This window comes from Ursus arctos, unplaced genomic scaffold, assembly GCF_023065955.2.
Source record: "Ursus arctos isolate Adak ecotype North America unplaced genomic scaffold, UrsArc2.0 scaffold_5, whole genome shotgun sequence".
Lineage (NCBI taxonomy): Eukaryota > Metazoa > Chordata > Mammalia > Carnivora > Ursidae > Ursus > Ursus arctos.
The window spans coordinates 90,602,249-90,619,820 of record NW_026623067.1 but is presented as its reverse complement, the minus strand read 5'-3'; the positions used below and the strand labels follow the sequence as shown (position 1 = coordinate 90,619,820).

The 17,572-nt window shown below is 47.0% G+C and overlaps 1 protein-coding gene across 4 annotated transcripts in view; it reads left to right on the top strand.

Annotated features, from left to right (window-relative positions):
- The window catches only part of MCC (MCC regulator of WNT signaling pathway), a 374,574-nt gene that overhangs the window by 116,999 nt on the left and 240,003 nt on the right, over positions 1 to 17,572 (top strand). Inside the window, exon 1 of one of the 4 annotated variants that reach the window (XM_026498446.4) lies at positions 6,002 to 6,598. The exons of 2 other annotated variants lie outside the window; for them this stretch is intronic. In XM_026498446.4, coding sequence (XP_026354231.2) covers positions 6,542 to 6,598 — 57 coding nt within the window. In that variant the 5' untranslated portion in view covers positions 6,002 to 6,541. One more of the 4 variants, XM_048221201.2, reaches the window with a different exon arrangement.

Sequence of the window (17,572 nt, the reverse complement as noted above, 5' to 3'; positions counted from 1 at the left end):
CTTATCATGGCGCCTGTTTAATGCCTTGATAACACCCATCACAAGCTGTAACTATCTTCTTTATGCATTAATCATTTTCCACCAAGCACACTAGCTCTGTGAAAGCAAGGATTCTTTTTTTTTTTCTGTCCCATATACTACTAAAGCCCAAGGCATAGCACCATTTCTGGTACACAGTGGATGCTTTTCTTTTTTTTGAATAAACACCACAGACTTGCTGACCCTGCATATCCTCATCTCTATAAGTGGGATGCTGGGATGTACAAGGTGATTATAGGATTTCTTCCAGTTTTTAGTGTTGTTCTCTGAGGACACAGAGACCAAGACAAAGATCATTCAGTGCAAGGCTTTCGGAATTCTTTATGTTGTGGAGCCTGGAGCAATGATGTCTGTGATGGGTCAGGCCATCCAGGCTGTCTGGAGACTCCCAACCTGGGACGCAGGCCTGGCCCGGCACCTGAGAGAAGAGCTGGCTTGCTGATGGAACAGACGGCCACAGGAGTTGGGTTAGGGAGAACATTTTTGGACTCATGGGGGTGGGACAGTGGGGTAGGCTTACAGATTTAGGGCAGGAAATTCTTTTGAGTCTATAGTTTGAGGGCTCCCTGACTTTTATGACCCTTAAGGAATTAGGGGTTTGGGACTTCCTGCATCCCCACAGGTTCAAAATCTCCCTTTCCCCTGAAAAGTCACTTTCTTCTTCAGGAAATCCCCCCAATTGAGCATTATTTAAAAGCATTCTCTTTCTACAATGCAAATGCTTTGGGCTTGGTTGAGAAGATTATGCGTATTTTTCACTTTTGTGTGAATTAGCTTAACTAGACAGCTTTCTTCCTAAAATCTGAGGTATCAACGTTGTGTTTAGGTTAAGAGACTCAAGGAGGAAGGGGCCAATTTTGGAGTTTGGGCCCTTGTGTGGGCTGGAGGAGCACAAGCCTGACTTAGCACAGAGCAGGGCGGGCTTGGACACCCTAGGGGTAGAGACAGAGGGTTTAGGTCAGCCAGTCCCAGAGTTTCAGTCCGTTTCTTTAATGCTGGAGGTTCAAGACTTTTACCCAAGATTGCTTTGTTTACTCTGATGTTCATTACCAGGAGACAGTACAGACAAGATCCAGAATATTATCCTGACTGTGTAGAAATTCACTGAGGTCAGCGGCCATCGATAGAGGGGCCGGACCGCCCCTGCCAGGAGAAAGGCAGTGCTGGGGTGGCTGGAGCGTGCAACCCGCACACAGACACGTCCGCTCATGCAAACGGCCACCTCTGCTTTCCCGGAAACTTTCCCAGGCCTGCTGCTGCCTCTTGGCCCAGAGATCAGATGGGAAGAGATTAGCCTCTACGGCAGACAAGGCCCAGGAAGGAAGGGAACTCAGAGCAGGTTTTCCTCCTCCTCCCAGACCTACTCTGTGATCCTGATAAACACCTCTGCCACCTGCTGCTCGCACCTCTTGAGAGGAGCTTACTCTCTGGCGAAGCAGAGCTTGCAGAAGCTCTTCAAGAGGGATCCTGTTGAGGCGGCCACAAGATGGAAGGGTTTGCGGGCGTCCACAGTTGTATGCGGATCCTGTTGAGGCGGCCACAATACGGAAGGGTTTGCGGGCGTCCACAGTTGTATGCGGATCCTGTTGAGGCGGCCACAATACGGAAGGGTTTGCGGGCGTCCACAGTTGTATACTTGGTAAACTACAGTGAGTGCTCATCTTGAGGTCTTCTTCTTATGACACTGGAAATGCACTTGGGGCTTTACTTCCCTCTGGTGCATCGAGATGACATGCTGAGGTGCTCTTTGCATTTCTCAGGTACTTAGATGTTGACCCCGTTGTAGTCTTGGGTACAGCACTATTTTAGCTTTCTTGATAGTAGAGATTCCCAATCTGTTTTCTGACTAGACTAAGAGGTAAAGGAAAATCACAAAATATTTAAATTCTAGACTTTCATGGAGCCTTAGATTGGAAGAAAATGAATTTGGACTCCCCCTCATGGCATGAAACTGTTCTCTACATACTTTGGCTTTTGGTGTGTCCCACCAGCCTTGCACCCATGCTGGAGCAATTTCAGATGTTGGGATCATAGCTGCTCTATTCTTGCATTGACAGACAACTCTATGGTCTTCCCTTCCTTAAGGTAAAATTTAATTTTAAGTTATTATTAGTCTTCATTACCCCAACACAATCACACAGAGGAACCTGGATGACTCTTGAAATAAGTGCTATTGATTGGTATGTATGTCTGAAAGTCTTCTCCCTACTAGTCTGTAAATTCTCCAGTTCTCGCAACTTTTCCTGCTGAAGAGGGATGAAGAAACATCAGAATCCTCTGCCTCTCCAAACCTATCCAAAGCTAATCTCATGGTTTGGGTCCTTGGCCCTTTCCCTCTCTCTCTTTTCAGGAACTTTCTCCATCCCCCTTCTCCCTCTCTCTCTCTCTCTCTCTCTCTATCTTCAGAGTTTCCTTTAGCTGCAGACTACAAATCTGCCCCTCCTACCCTCCAGTCAATGTTGTTTACCTGCTCTGAGAAACTCTCCCATCTCCCGATTTCCTGTCACCATCAAATTTATGGCAAGAGTCATGCATGGTTACTGCCCCCAGTTCTTCCTCATTCCCTGTGGTAATCTGCATTCTGTCTTCTTAGCTTTGTAGACATTTCTCTTTGAGGGACATTCATGTCTTTGAAATGCTCCTTTATCAGTTTTCAGTTTTCTGCCCCCTCTCTCTTATAATACAGATGCTGCCTCCTCTGTCTTGACATCTCCCTTCAACCTCCAGACTCAGAGTTCCTCTGGTTATTTTCCTGTTTCTCTCACTGGCCTTACCCACCATTTCCTCTTTCGTTCTTTCCCCCGGATGAAAAGACCTTCTTTAAGATAATGTCCTCGGATCTCTTTTCTCTGTCCTCTCTTCCTCAGCAACCTTACTTGATTTCATGGTTTTATTTATTGTTCTAATAAGGGTCACCCCAAGCCTTCATCTCCATCTCAACCCTGATGTATCTCTGTGGCTCCGTGTCAGGCTTCCTGCTGAATGCCTCCCCTTGAATACCCAGTTGTCACCTCAAACTTATGATAACTCAAACATAGTTTCCTCTGTAACCTTTTCCTTTTTTGGAATCCCTATTTTTGTTGAGGACATTGCCTAAAACCCCATTCAGCCACATTCTATATCTACAAGCCATATTTACGTTCTCCTCTTTCCACCACAGTTTCTGTCTACTCTCTTCCATAGAATCTCTTACATCTGTCACTTCCCCTCCATTTGCACTGCCCCACCTTAATTCAGGCCTTTGTAGCCTTTTGCTGGATTACTGGGATAGTCCAATTGGCATGTTCAGTTCCCACTTTCAACTTACTACCTTCATTGTTGCCGGACTGTCCTGGAGTGCAACTTCTGAGGTGGTTAAGTATTAAAGCCACTGTTTGGGGCACCTGGGTCACTCAGTTAGTTAGGTGTCTGCCTTCGGCTTGGGTCGTGGTCTCGGGGTCCTGGGATTGAGCCCTGCGTGGGGCTCCCTCTCCCTCTGACCTTTCTCCCCACTTGCGCTCTCTCTCTTAAATAAATAAATTAAAAATCTTAAAAAAAATAAATTCACTGTTTGAGAAAAAATTCTATATAGTCAACATTATTCTTGAAAATGCCTTATATTGTCCGTAAAGTAAAATTTGCAGTCATACTACTTCTTACGAAGTTCAACACTGCCAGTTTTTCCTCCAGTCTTGGAACAGATCACTTTCTTCTGGTTGAACACCAGATGAAGTCATCTGCGTGGTTTTAGGGGCCATCTAGTATGAAAAATATGTTTCTTTAAATACCAGCATCACACTCACCGTTAGTCTACTTGAATTCATGTGAGTTACTCATGAGTGTGCTACAGATCCATCGGAGTGTCTCAAAGCACAGCTCTGATCCTGTTATTTCTGTGCTGTCCTTTAGTGGCTCTCAGAAGTCCCATTTCTTTGGCTTGTAGCTCAGAACCATCCATGATCTGGCTTCAACTCTCTTACCTAATCCAGGTTCCACTCCAAAATGGAACACCTGCCATTCCCAACACAAGCCGGGCACATTCCATCCTCCATCTATACTTTCCCTCGCAGTGGTCCCCCTGTATGGGGTACCTTCATCTTACTCCCCATCTTTGCTGGACTCAGCCATTCTTTACAGATCAACTCACATGCTGCCTGTCCTGATTTCTTCACAGTTCTCCTCCAATTCAGTCCAGCCAGAATCCTATTTCCTTCTCTGAACTGCAATAGATCTTTATTTGTATTGCTTTCATTCTAAGTTTCATTTTCTATCTAGAACTCTCATTTTCTTTATGTTTTATGAGACTAAAAACACCTTATGGGTAGGGTTAGTGCTTGAGTCTCCTTTATATTTTTATATTCACCACCATCTGCATCTTAAAGCACACACTCAGTTCTCAATAGGTTTTTTTAAATGATTTTTAAAGATTTAATTTTTCAATTTTTAAAAAAGATTTATTTATTTATTTATTTATTTATTTATTTATGTGAGAGAGAGCGTGAGCGCATGCTGCGCATAGGTGAGAGGGGGCACAGCATGGAGGTGGGGGGCAGAGGGAGAGAGAGAATCTCCAGCAGATTCCCTGTTGAGCGTGGAGCCTGCCTGTCTCCGGGCTCCATCCCAGGACCCCAAGACCACAATCTGAGCCGAAATCAAGAATCAGACGCTCAACTGACTGAGCCACCCAGGCTCACCTAAAGATTTTATTTTTAAGAAATCTCTACATCCAACATGGGGCTTGAACTTACAACCCTGAGATCAAGAGTTGCATGCTTTACCAACTGAGTCAGCCAGGCGCCCCAGTTCTCTGTAGGTTTTAATGAGTAAGTAAGAAAAATAGATGTGGCTTCCTAACCCCTCCCCATGCAGCAGAGTTTCTCCCAGTGTGCTGTAGTGCCCCAAAACTTTGGACCCAGTGCTCCCCCAAAGCAGCAGACTTCTTTATCCCAGTAGTGGCTCCATCAGGCAATGGATGAACTCACCAGGAAGGCAGCTGGGCAACAAGATAAATGCAAATGGTCAAGCTCTTTGCTCCTTCTTAAAGAGCAAAATAAACATCCTATTTGATTAAAAAAAAAAAAAAGACCTTGGAAATTAACAATACAATGGCTTTTTCATAGAAGGCTCTAGGAAATGCCAAGTCTGTCACTGGGGATGGAGACATTTTGTTCCCATTGTGTAGAAAGAGACTGATGAGGCCTCGTAAGCAGTGCCGCAGACCTGTTTTAAGGATCAGAACATTTTTCAGTGTATTTCAAGTTCAGTGGGACTTTAAGCTTTATGGAGAAAATCCCTCCCCTCCCACCTCCCTAGACAGGGATGTTTTTACATTAGGGAAACTCAAAACTGAGGGGAACTCTGATTCCAGGAGGCCACTGGATGTAACAGTCCGTGGAATCTTTTCTGATTCGTACTCCAAACCCGGAAATACAAACCCAGCTCTGCTCAGATGAGCAGTGAAGTTTTTAAGGAAGGTATGGAGTTTGAAGAGGATGGGAAATGTAACACTTAAAAGAACGGTCTGGGGTTGGGGAGGATGGGAAATTGAAGCCTATTTTATATCTTTCAAGCGATCGGCGTCTTCATCTTTATTACGTGCAGAAAATGTAATCTGCCCCAGCGACAGAGAGGGAGTTTGACAGTGAATTTACACCCTGGGTGTTGACTGTAGACCATTCAGGGAAAATGACCGCCGCACACTCTTGTAAAATCTTCCTGTACCGTGGGAAGTGCAGAGCGCTGCCTGAGGTACAGTGTTCAGGTTGGTCTTGACCTTATTAAATCATAGAAAGTGGCTTCTAGGAGGAATTTTTAAAATTTTTTTCTGCACAGTTACTCAGGTGGCTTTTCCTGTTTCTTCTCCTCCTCTGGACTTGCGTCCTGTAATTACATCGCAGAGGACTGGAAGGATGCCTGCGCTCCCGGCACGGTCCCCCCCGCTCGGCCCCCCCGTTCTGGCCCCGCCTCCCCCGCGCACCGCGCAGCGAGACAGCTGTGTTCAATCAGGAACCACTTACAACTCCAGACGGTTCCGAAGGGAAACTTCGGCGTGGAGCGCAGCCCCGCTCCGCTCCCTCTCCTCGCCCCGCCGCCCTGCTGCCTTCGGGAGCCCGCCCGAGCCTCTGGGGCGCCGGATCGTGCTGGGAGGCGCCCTCCGGCCGGGTAATGGGGGGCGGCGAAGCCCCGTAGGAGCGGCGAGGCGGCGCCGAGGGGGCAGCGCCCCGGGGCCGGGCGGTGGGCGCGCGCGGCGGGTCCCCGCGCCGGCTCGGCCGCAGCAGCTGCGAGCGCGCCCGGCCACCGAGCCTCCTGCGGCAAAGGCTCGTCGGCGAGAGGCGCGCGGGCCCTGCGCCTTCCAGGAGAGCCTGCGTCCTTCCTCGGGGCTTCCCCGCTGCCGTGGGTGAAAATGGCTGGCTAGGCTGCGATGCGCCCGCAGGGACCCAGCGGTGGATCTCGAGCCTGGTGAGCCCAAGTCCGCAGCTCCGACACCCGGAGGAGGAGGAGCTCGGCTCTGAAAAGTGCAGTCATGAATTCTGGAGTTGCCGTGAAACCTGGAACCGACTCGTCGGCCGAGCTGAGCGAGGTGAGCGCAGCTGAGGTCGGAGCTCTGGCTTCTTAGGCATTTGCTTTTGGACAGCCCCCCGCGGCCCTCCCGGTCGCCCCCAGCTCCTCGTGCTCCGGGCTGGAGGCGGCGCAATTAAAGATTAATAGATGCTTCTGGATCTTGTTTTAACTTGTAGTGCTACTCGGGAAATGACCTGAGCTGGCCTGATATTCGGTCTGAGACGAGCGTTTGCTCTCACCAGGGCGCCGGGGCGTTCTGCGCTGCGCGAGCCCGGGCTCCCGTCCCTTCCCAGCCCGGTCCCCCGGTTTGTGTGCTGCACTCCTCTTCGTAGCAGTCGGGGATCCCAAGCTAAGCCGCAGCCGATGGTAACACATTTGGTGGGGCTGGGGAGCTCGGGGTTATGGAGTCTCCCACGTGCGATGCGTTTGGTCAAATTCGGCCCGGTGGTCTGTTGGCGGAGGTGAATGACCCGCGCTGGGGAGGGAAGTGGGGAGGAAGCGGATCAAAGCCGCTCAGAACTTTGTTTCCTGCCCCGGACTGGACTCCTGAGTCTTTGAGGCAAGCGCATTTGCAATTCCTGGCTCTCCCTGTACCAGACCCGCTAGAGTGCTGGAGACTAGCTCTTGAAACTAAAGCTACATCAAACGGCGTGCAAATATGTGAGCGGTACGCTGCTCAAAGCCGCCTTTTTTGCTGACTTTAGGGGGGCCTCGGGCACATGGCCCCCCCGCCGCCCCCGGCTTTGAATGCCTGCAAAGTGGCGATGGGAAACCTACAAACCTGGGAGAGTGTGTGTGACTCGTGTCTACAGCAGGAGGCTTGGTGGCTGTGGGTTTTCCTCCTGGCACCATCACTGAGCTATTTATGGGGCAAAAGTAGAATAAATAGTCTGTGCTTCTTGAGTATGGCTGAAGAGAGGGAAGGGGAAGAAAAGGAGACCAGCGTAAGAACAGCCGGAAGGCAGATAGAGGTGATGTCAGATTACCAACCGTGAAGGGAAAATGAAAGTCTGGAGCCCTAGCTCGGGGGAGAGGGCTGGACATGGGAAGAGGTGGGGGTGTAGACAGAGGGAAACCCGAGCAGGTCTGCCGCTGGTATCCAGCAGGGAATGCAGTGGGCCCTGCCTGGTCTCTGTCTTGCTGCTGCCCTGTCCCTGCTGGGTTTGGAGAAGCATGGTGAGGTGTTGGTGAATGAGGTACAGGCATTTCCTAATCCTGGTGGCTTCCCCTGTCAGGTAGAAGGTGGGGAGAGGGCGTAATTTGAAAACAGGAGGTTAGGGGGAGAGGCAGGAAGACCTAAGTGATTTTTTTTTTTTTTTTTTTTTTTTTTTTGCCAATTTTACAAGCCAGGGAGATGTTCCACATCTAAAAATAGGACCTAGGACCCTGCTCCATGGCTCACACTATTTGAGAAGCCTGTGACTTGTAAGGTCACTTAAAAATCAAACACTTAAAGGTGTTTACCTTGCAGAGAGGTCCCCCCTCCCCCCCCAGTCCTTTATGTTGTTTACTTCCATGTGGCAGCTTTAACTCCCCACCACCTAGAGTGTGCTGTTTCGGTTGCCTTTGTTTTAAAAATGAACTCCAGGTTTGGGCTGAAGGTGGCCAGAATGGTGACTAGGGGAGAGGGGGTCTGGCCTGACTTGCGTGGTATTGGTGCAATCAGTGGGTGCATTAGATGAACTCAGAGTATCAATGAAACTCCGGTGGGAGGTTCTTTGCCTGGTTGTACCCACTCCTCGTGTGCTCCTTAGAAACTGTGGCTGAAGGAGAGCGTGGAGGGTGCTCTGGGGGCCTGCATTAGTTGGAGTGATAATATTTGAGCATTATAGGGTATAGTCTTGTCCCCGAGGAAGTAATTTTCTGGCCAGTCGTACCCTTTACCAAATTTTCTTTCCTTGTTCTCAGTGACTGCTCATCAGTTCTTCTTTCTGGCCTTCTTTCTAGGTTCGGTGATTTAGTTGGCCCTCTGTCCCCGCCCCCACTCCCAGGTTCCCTGCAGGTCGGGTAATTGCAGTAGACTGTAGGGTAGTTATTTTTAGTTCTTGGACATATTTTCAATGAGGATATGTGTAAGAATTTGTACGGCAACAGGGTGTGTGTGGTTCCTACTTGTGGACCCTAAATCTCAGGTCAGTGGATCGTGGTCAAGAGTCGTAGGGTCGACCTTTTCTGTAATATCCCCGGATCTGAATACAATTCATTTGTACTTCTCGCAACTGGTCTTTGGTGTACAAGAGAGTTTCTTGTCACAGTAATTTTTCTTCTAAACACTGGTTTTGCTCTAATGTTTTGGGGACAAAGTTGCCATTCTCTTTTGATGGTTGGTTCCTCCTCACCTGGAAGCAGCGCTCGTAAAACCCCCAGGGGGCCCCTTTAGTACCATATCTCTTACTGCCCAGGAGCCTCAACACTGGAGGTCACCGTGGGGTCAGATTCAGCCTGTTGTTCACCAGGCGTTTCAGGGGCAGGAAAGGGCCCAGCCTCATCCTGGGTGTCAGAAACAAGAGGTGCCTCTCCTTGTTGTGGACTTGTGAGCTGACACCTTCTAGAGGGGCCCTCCAGCCACAGGAATCATTGACTGTTTGGCAGTAATGTTGGCACTGACTCCATAACAGCCTCAACACCGGTTTCTGGTTGTAATCTGCTGGTCCGGCTGGTGAGAGCAGCCAGCCTTGGTCACCTGCTGAGGTGCTGACCTCTGCTTCCGATGCTCCAGGAATGCTTGCATGGGGCGGGGGGGGGGGGGGGGGGGGGGGGAGATTTGGGTGTGAGGGATGCATGATTAGGGGATCTAGAGCTGGGTGTTGGGCGTGAGGTGTTTTACATGTGTGAGAACTTTTAGAAAAACAGGAAATTCGTGAGTGTGTCCCTTCTGTGTCTTTGGTTGCAACAATAGCTGTTTAAGATCCTGTGAGATGATTATAGGAGATGGTGAAATTGCTTCTACCTATGGGCATTCAAAACCTTTCTGTTGATCCATGACCACAAATGGCTTCTATCAAGTCTGAACACTTTAACCAGAGCAAACTAATCCTTAGCATTAACCACAGTAATGCAAAAGGAAAATCTGAGAAACAAGAATTGGCTAGTTTTTTTTTTTCTTGGCTATTAGCTGTCCCTATCAGAGAATCAAAGGATGTTTTTCTTTTTCTAATGTGAGGTTAAGGAAGGACTCCAACACCAGCGAAATCAAAAGTCTTTAGAAAATCAAGTACAGGGTGCCTGGGTGGCTTAGTCGGTTAAGCATCTGCCTTCTGCTCAGGCCGTGGTCCCAGGGTCCTGGAATTGAGCCTGTTGAGCTCCCGTGGGGAGTCTGCTTCTCCCTCACCCCACCCCAGCTTGTGCTCTCTCTCACTCACAAAATCTTCTAATAAAAAAAAAAATCAAGTACACTTTCAGCAGCACTACATTAAATTCTCCCGAACCTTGTCAAGGGAAGGCTCTCAATTCTTCTTCCTCGTTGCCATGGGTTTGTGGTTAGCACTTCATTCTGTTTGTCTTGGTAAAACCTGTGGGACTAGCATGTAGTATTAACTTTGCTTCACTATCACAATCACATCTCTTAGTTCTTAGAATCATTCAGATTTTGGGAGAAAGATCTCTTAGGGCACAGCTTTATCAAGGTATGATTGAATTCACTAATCTTTACAGAAGAGCAGTCTACTGGATCTGCCTGTCTGGTGGACAGCTAACTATGCAGCAAAATAAAAATTTATCTTTTAAGAGTTCTTTCCTGTTGATCATTAAAACCACTGGGGATTAAAAAACATTCAGAGTAATTTGAAGCAATCAACTTCTATTTTTTGTTTTTAAACATTAAACAAAGAACAAGTAAAATTCTGTCACTAATTTACTCAGAAACCTTAGTTGCCCCTGGAAATCCTACTTCCCTTACTCTTTATCTCTTTATTCAAAGCCGCTTTCCTGAGAGGATTCCACCTCCGAACGTAGGCTATAGAGGCAATTCTGAGTGCTTTCACCAGTAACTTGTGCGGTAGCTACGGAAGCCCCACATCTTCAATGATACGCTACGTAGATTTGTATAAGAGAAGGTTCTCTGCATGGGTGATCCTATGTGGCGGTCTCACAGGTGTATTTAGGCTTCCTCGTCGAGGTACAAAATACCAGAATTGGAAGGGCCTGGGAGATCACCTAGTGTTCCCACACCCCTTTATACTTCCTTATACTCCTTTGTGTTATAGAATCAGCTTCATGCTAATGAGTTGTTTAATGTCTCTCAGCCTAGACCATCAGCACCAGAAGGGCAGTGTGAAGACGTGTCACAGAGTCTGGCACATAGTAGGTGTTCTACAAATGTTTGAATGAATGAACACCTTGCCTCTTCCTCTCCCTTTTCACATACAGGTATTTGAGGAACTGTTTTAAGTTCTTTGTCTGAAGCATTTTTTTGTTTTTGTTTTTTTTTGGACTGTTTGTGGCTGTGTAACAAACTGCCCCCAAATTGAGAGGCTTAAAGAAATTTTATTTGTGCATGATTTTGCAATTTGGGGCAGAGCTCAGTGGGGGGGGGGGGGGGACTTGTGTCTATGACTGGAGTTGGAAGATCCACTTCTAATGGCTTCATCACATGGCTGGCAAAGTGGTGCTGGCCGTGGACTGGGAGATCAGCTCTTCTCTTCCGCCTGGGCCTGTCTCTGCCTGCTTGGGTTTCCTCTCAACGTGGCAGCTGGGTTCCAAGAGGGAAGAGGGGGCAGCTGGCAGTTCTTCTAAAATGTAGGATTAAAACTGGCACAGTGTCCCTTCTATGGGTCTGTTGGTTAGAAACAGCTATATGCTTATTAGCCCAGATGGAAGGTGGTGAAGAAATAGATCCCACCTCTCCAAGGGGGATCTAAAAAGAATGTACAACCATTTTTAATCTCCAGAGGCCACAAAACCCTGGTCTCTTAATTCTCGGTGCCTGGCAATAGTTCTGTTGTTTTGTCTCTTAGCTGTTAATTCAGTGGTTTTCCCAGCTATTGACCTGTGTCATCAAAAACCCTATGAGAGACATTTTGTTATGCCCATAACACAGGTGTGGCGATTGAGGCACAATGAGGTGAAAACACTAACCAAGGTTCTACAGACTATTAGTGGTGGAGTCAGGATTTGAGCCCAAGGAATCTTTCTCCCAGGCCCACCTTTTGTACGTGGCTTCCTTTCATCAGTTTCTCTTAGAGCTCTCAGCTTTTGGTCACATGTTCCTAGGAGGGAGTATTCTATGTAAGACTCCTGTTTAACTTGATTTGTATTATAATCTCTATGCAATGCCCAGATAAATGTTTTTGATAAAAATGAAATGGATACGATTACAGGGATATGGTCCCTACCATCACCTTCAAGTGGCTGAGGAATCCAAGCATGGGGTTTTCGGAGCCCTGAAAGCAGATGGGTCAATAAGGAATAGGGTGACCCTCATCCGGAGAGCCCTCCCTTCTGTCCTTGCTGACCGCTGGGGAGATAGGTTGCACTGTGACCTCTGTCCCGCTGCCTGTGTGCTCAGAGGCATCCGAGTGGGTTAGCTCTACCACGTTTGAGGTGAGGTGCCAGAATGAGAATAAGACTTCCTCACAAGAACCAGCATTCTCCCACCCCTGCTGGTGGGGCTCTTGGACCCTATTGCGGTGGGCTAAATCAGCACTGCGGGGCTGCAGAGAGCTGAGGCTGGTGAAGAAAGCCAGGGAACCCAGTGAAGCTGGCAGCCAGGGCTGCATGGCAAGGCAGCTGCTGGTGGTTAGGTCCCAAGGAAGCGCGAGCTGAACGTGGCCATGAGGCCATGAATCTGACCCAGCTGGCCAGGGGAAGATCAAGTGTAGCTGGAACCAGGTGGTGGTCAAAGTAACAAGAGAAAGGAGAAATACATTACGAGAGGTAGAGGTTAGTCACAGACCAGGCAGATGATCGGGACTGAGGTGGCCACAGACGTGAAAGCAGAGGGAGAACCTTGATTCTGGGGACATGCTTTGTCTAATGGGGAAGTTGTAAAACAAATTCTGAGACTTCTTCATTTTAAGGAAGTACTTACAGGACTGTGGCTACCAGATTTGAGGTGCCAGAGCTTTGAGGGAGTGGGGGCACCCATCTAGGGTAGGGAATGTGATGGCAAGACCCAGGAAGGGAACTCAAGGGTGCTGCTTTCACCGTTGCCTGAAGCTCTTGTACCCAATGCAAGCCCTGGGGAACACTTCCTCCAAAATGAGACGGGAACTGGAAGGTAAAAGCTGCATTTATGGCAAAATTAAGAAGATGTTGATGAACAAAGAGTTCAGATTTAGGTTTTGATCCAAGGAACCAAATTTCAGAAAACTAAGATTGCATTTTAAATCTCTCGATTCTGGGAAAGAGTTTTGTATTGGTGGGATTGCAGAATCGGAAAAGCCAAACAAACAAACAAACAAACAAACCCTCTCAAAGCTGATAATAGTTAGGGTGTGCATTTTTACATCAGCGAGGGAATCTCAGGGCAGAGACAAATTTATATGCAATTATTTTCTCACCTCCCATGCCCCCCACTACGCCCAAATTCCTAGCATTGGTATCTTTCTTTCTTGAAAGAAACAAGGAGAGAATAACCTGGATTGCACAGATAAACAGAAGTTCAATTTGTAGAGTAAATATTTACTGGGACTATGGAGATATTCTCTTTCTAGCAAATGTCCCCTTTTTCTTGCTGAACAGAAATAGCCAAAATTAGTTTATGGGGAAAGAGGACACCTTTTGAGAGGTTTGCATTACCATAAGGAGTGACTGCGGTTGTAAAGCGCTTTATAAATGCAAATCTTTTAAGATATTTCTTAAACTCAGCAAAGAAGTTAAACCAAGTCAAGTCTAGGAAAAACAAAAATCCTGAATTAGCAGCTGTTAATTCTATTTGCCATATAAGAAGCTCTAGGTTAGGGTTTGTTAACTTTGTAAATAATAAAAACCTGTCGGGCTGGGAAGATTGTGTGCTAAAAACTACTTGATGCTTTGGCAGGTGGGATATTTTGAGGCAGATCCCTTGTCATTATGGAACATATGGGGCCAGAGATGGAAATGCATCTTAAGCCAAAGGCTGTAGTATTTGATTACCTGAGAACAGAAAGTTTCACGAAACCTCGTGTGTGTGTGTGTGTGTGTGTGTGCGCGCGCGCGCGTGTGCTGCCAGTTAATGATTCCAGCTGGATTTGTTAAAAACAAACAAAAAACACTGAAGCAGTTGTCAAGGGAAGAATGCCAACATGGAAGGAGATTGCCTGGCAATTAGGAAAGCAGGGGAGTCCTCTGGTTGGTCGCATGGTGAGAGTGGGAGCAATCCCTTGTCCCTGTTTCCTGTGGGCTGTGCGGACTTGTCCACAGGATACGTTGCACCTTGCAACGACTCTTTGTCTGGGCCCCTCCCAGCCTCCCACGTTGGTTCCTTCCCTCACCTGTGTTCAGAACACTTAATATAATCATCCACAGCCTCCATGGGAGACCATGAGCTCTTTGCAGGCAGGGACAGAGGAAACCCATCCGTATCGCTAGCACCTAGACCATATGTGACATGGTAGGGCATCAACAAAACAGGTAGTTGTTTGGACCGTACTGCACTCGACATTATAGCCTGACAGATGTGTTGGATTGACCACTTCTGTTATATTGGTTGAAGGGTACATTTGAGGGAGTTTAGCTTGGTCATTATTACCATAACTTACTCTCTATTTCCCATTTGTTTATTCATTCAACAAGTACTATGTGCCTTCCACATGCTAGGTGCTGTTCTTAGGTGTGGGGATACAGAAACAAAACCGATGAGAGTCCTTGTTCTGATGGACCCCTCATTCTAGAGGGAGGCAGACCATACACATGACAGATGTATGTCCAAGTGGTGATACGTGCTGAAAAGAGAAAATACACAGGGAATGAAGGAGAGAGGATGCTATTTGGGTGACCAGGGAAGACCTGTCTAGGGGGGTCTTTGGATTGAGACTGGAATGAAATGCGGGATAGAGCCATGCAAAGATGGGAGATGATCATTTCAGGCAGAGGTCAGATATGCATGGTGTGCTTAAGCAAGGAGGTGGTGTGACTGGGAGTGAAGCAAGCAAATGGAGGGTGGAAGGAGGTGATGTTTGAGACAAATAGTTCTGGCTAGATTACCTATATCTTCTAGGCTATGGAAAAGAATCTGGATTTCTCTGGAGTGTTTTGATATTCCTAAACTGATTTTTTTACATAGATATAGAAACATACATACATATACACACACATTTTTTAAAAAGATTTTATTTATTTGAGATAGTGAGAGAGCAGGAGCAGGGGAGGGGGTGGGGGGAGAGGCAGAGGGAGAGGGAGAAGTAGACTCCCCGCTGGGCAGGGATCCTGTTGTGGGGCTCGATCCCAGGACCCTGAAATTGTGACCTGAGCTGAAGACTGACACTTAACCAACTGCCACCCAGGCGACCCTATATAATAAATTTTAAATAATTAAATTTTGGGGCACCTGGGTGGCTCAGTCAAGCCTCCATCTCTTGATTTTTGGCTCAGGGCATGATCTCAGGGTTGTGAAATTAAGCTCTGAGCCTGCTTCGGATTCTCTCTCTCCTCTCCCTCTGCCCCTTCCCCCACTCATGCGCGAGTGCACAGATGCGCATGTGCTCTCTCTCAAATAAAATCTTTAAAAAAAATTGTTTAAAGAACTGAGAGGCACAGACCTTGGCCATGAATGATTCGAGAACTGCCTTCCTTTGATGGGTGGTTCAGTGTTGATGGACGCTGATGTAGATGACTACAGGTGGGTTCTGAGTTAGGAAAACTGGGCTCCTCTTTCTACTGTCACTTGGACCAATTTCCTTCAACTATTTAGAATCATCGACTTTATTGTTAGAAAACTTAGTATCAGTTTATGGATTTATAACAAATGTAGCTCTAAGGAGCCTGGAATGCTGACACTTGTTTTCCTATTGAAAAGTTATTTAGTAGTCAGGTTATAACCAGAAAGTTGTCTGGTTAAGTGTGGAATTGGACAAAGAAGATGCTTCCATTGGGTGGTACCATTAAGCCATTCTTCGATATGAGTTTTCTCTTATCCAAACCATTTGCATAACTGATGAGGAAACTGAGGCCTGAATAAGACTGGCTAGGGGCAGAGGGGGAAGTATAGAACAGACTTTCTTCTTCTTCTTCTTCTTCTTCTTCTTTTAACCTTAACTCCAGGGATAATTTTTCCTCTTCTGCCTCAGCATCCTCTGTTTCTATGTCACAGGATTTGATTTAAAGTATGGCCCTTGGGGTGCCTGGGTGGCTCAGTCTATTAAGCATCTGACTCTTGCTTTCAGCTCCGGTCGTGATCTCAGGGTCCTGAGATTGAGCCCTGTGTCGGGCTCTGTGCTGAGGGTGGAACCTGCTTAAGGTTCTCTCCCTCAGGGTTCCTGGGTGGCGCAGTCGTGAAGCGTCTGCCTTCGGCTCAGGGCGTGATCCCGGCGTTCTGGGATAGAGCCGCACATCAGGGTTCCCCGCTAGGAGCCTGCTTCTTCCTCTCCCACTCCCCCTGCTTGTGTTCCCTCTCTCGCTGGCTGTCTCTCTCTGTCAAATAAATAAAATCTTTAAAAAAAAAAAAAAAAAGATTCTCTCCCTCTACCCCCACTCTCCCCTGCATGTGCTCTCGCTTGCTCTCAAAATAAATAAAAATGTTTTTTAAAAGTATGCATCTTGTAATATTTTATAATTATCTTAAAAAGAAGCATAATTCTTTAGTAAGTCTTGTCTATATATGACATTACTAATTGCACTATTAAAATAATTAGAATTTATATTTTGCTCTGATCTTTTGGGTATATTGTAGTAGTCTGCTCTCAGTGGGTTCTTACTGGCTGAGGTAGTTGGGGCTTAACAAGTCTTAAAAATCCAAAGGAGCAGTTGTGTTCTGTTTTGACAAAATAATGAGAGATGGGTGTACTCTTTGGCTGGTTTGCCAGCTGCTCTGTGTTGATGGTTGTATGACTTGGTCAACCCTACTGTCCTTTTTAAAAACTGCGGTAAGCTAACCCTAACTTCTGCTCGCCGTTTTAACCCCTTGTAAGTATGCAGAGCTGTGGCATTAGCACATTCACCTTGGGGTGCCTCCCTTGTCACGTCTCCAGCACCATCTCCTCTCCCCAGCGGAAACTCCGTACCCAGCAAACACTAACTCCCCATTTCTACTCCACCCCCCTCCTGGCAACCACTCTTTGACTCTATCTCTCTGTGAATCTGACTAATCTAGATACCTCACGTAAGTGTCATCATAAAATACTTTTGTGACTGGGTTATTTCCCTAGACATGATGTCTTCAAGGTTCATCAACACTGTAGCATGTGTCAGAGTTTTCTTCCTTTGTGAGGCTGATTTTTCCACTGTACGTATAAATCCTGTTTTGCTTATTCACCCATCAGTGCACACTTGGGTCGCCTCTAACTTTCGGCTGTTGGGAATAATGCTGCAACGAACATGGGTGTGCAATCATCTGAGCCCCTGCTTTCACTTTTTTTAGGTATACACCCAGAAGTGGAATTGCTAGACCATATAGTATTCTGTGTTTAAATTTTTGAGGACTTGCCTTCACATTTTCCATAGTGGCTGTTAAACTTTACATCACCCCACCAGCAGCGCACAAAGGTTCCAGTTCCGCCACATCCTTGCCAACACTTGTTCTTTTCAGTGTTGCTTTGCTTTTTACGTCCTAGCCATCCTCGTGGGTGTGAGGTGGTATCTCATCCTGGGTTCTATTTGCATTTTCCGAATGATTCCCAAGTGTCGAGGGTCTTCTGTGCTTATTGGCCATAGGGGTCTCTGGAGACATGCCTGTTGGAGTCCTTGCCCATTTTTTAATGAGCTGTTTGGGATTTTGTGTTGTTGTGCTGCAGGAGTTCTTCCTCTAGTTGGGATCTCCATTCCTTATCCCCTTTATCCTTTGTTCGGGTCTCATTTTCTTTGTGGTTGGGGCTTTGCAGGCACTTCTTGGTTTTTCCAGATGGAATAACAGTGTAAA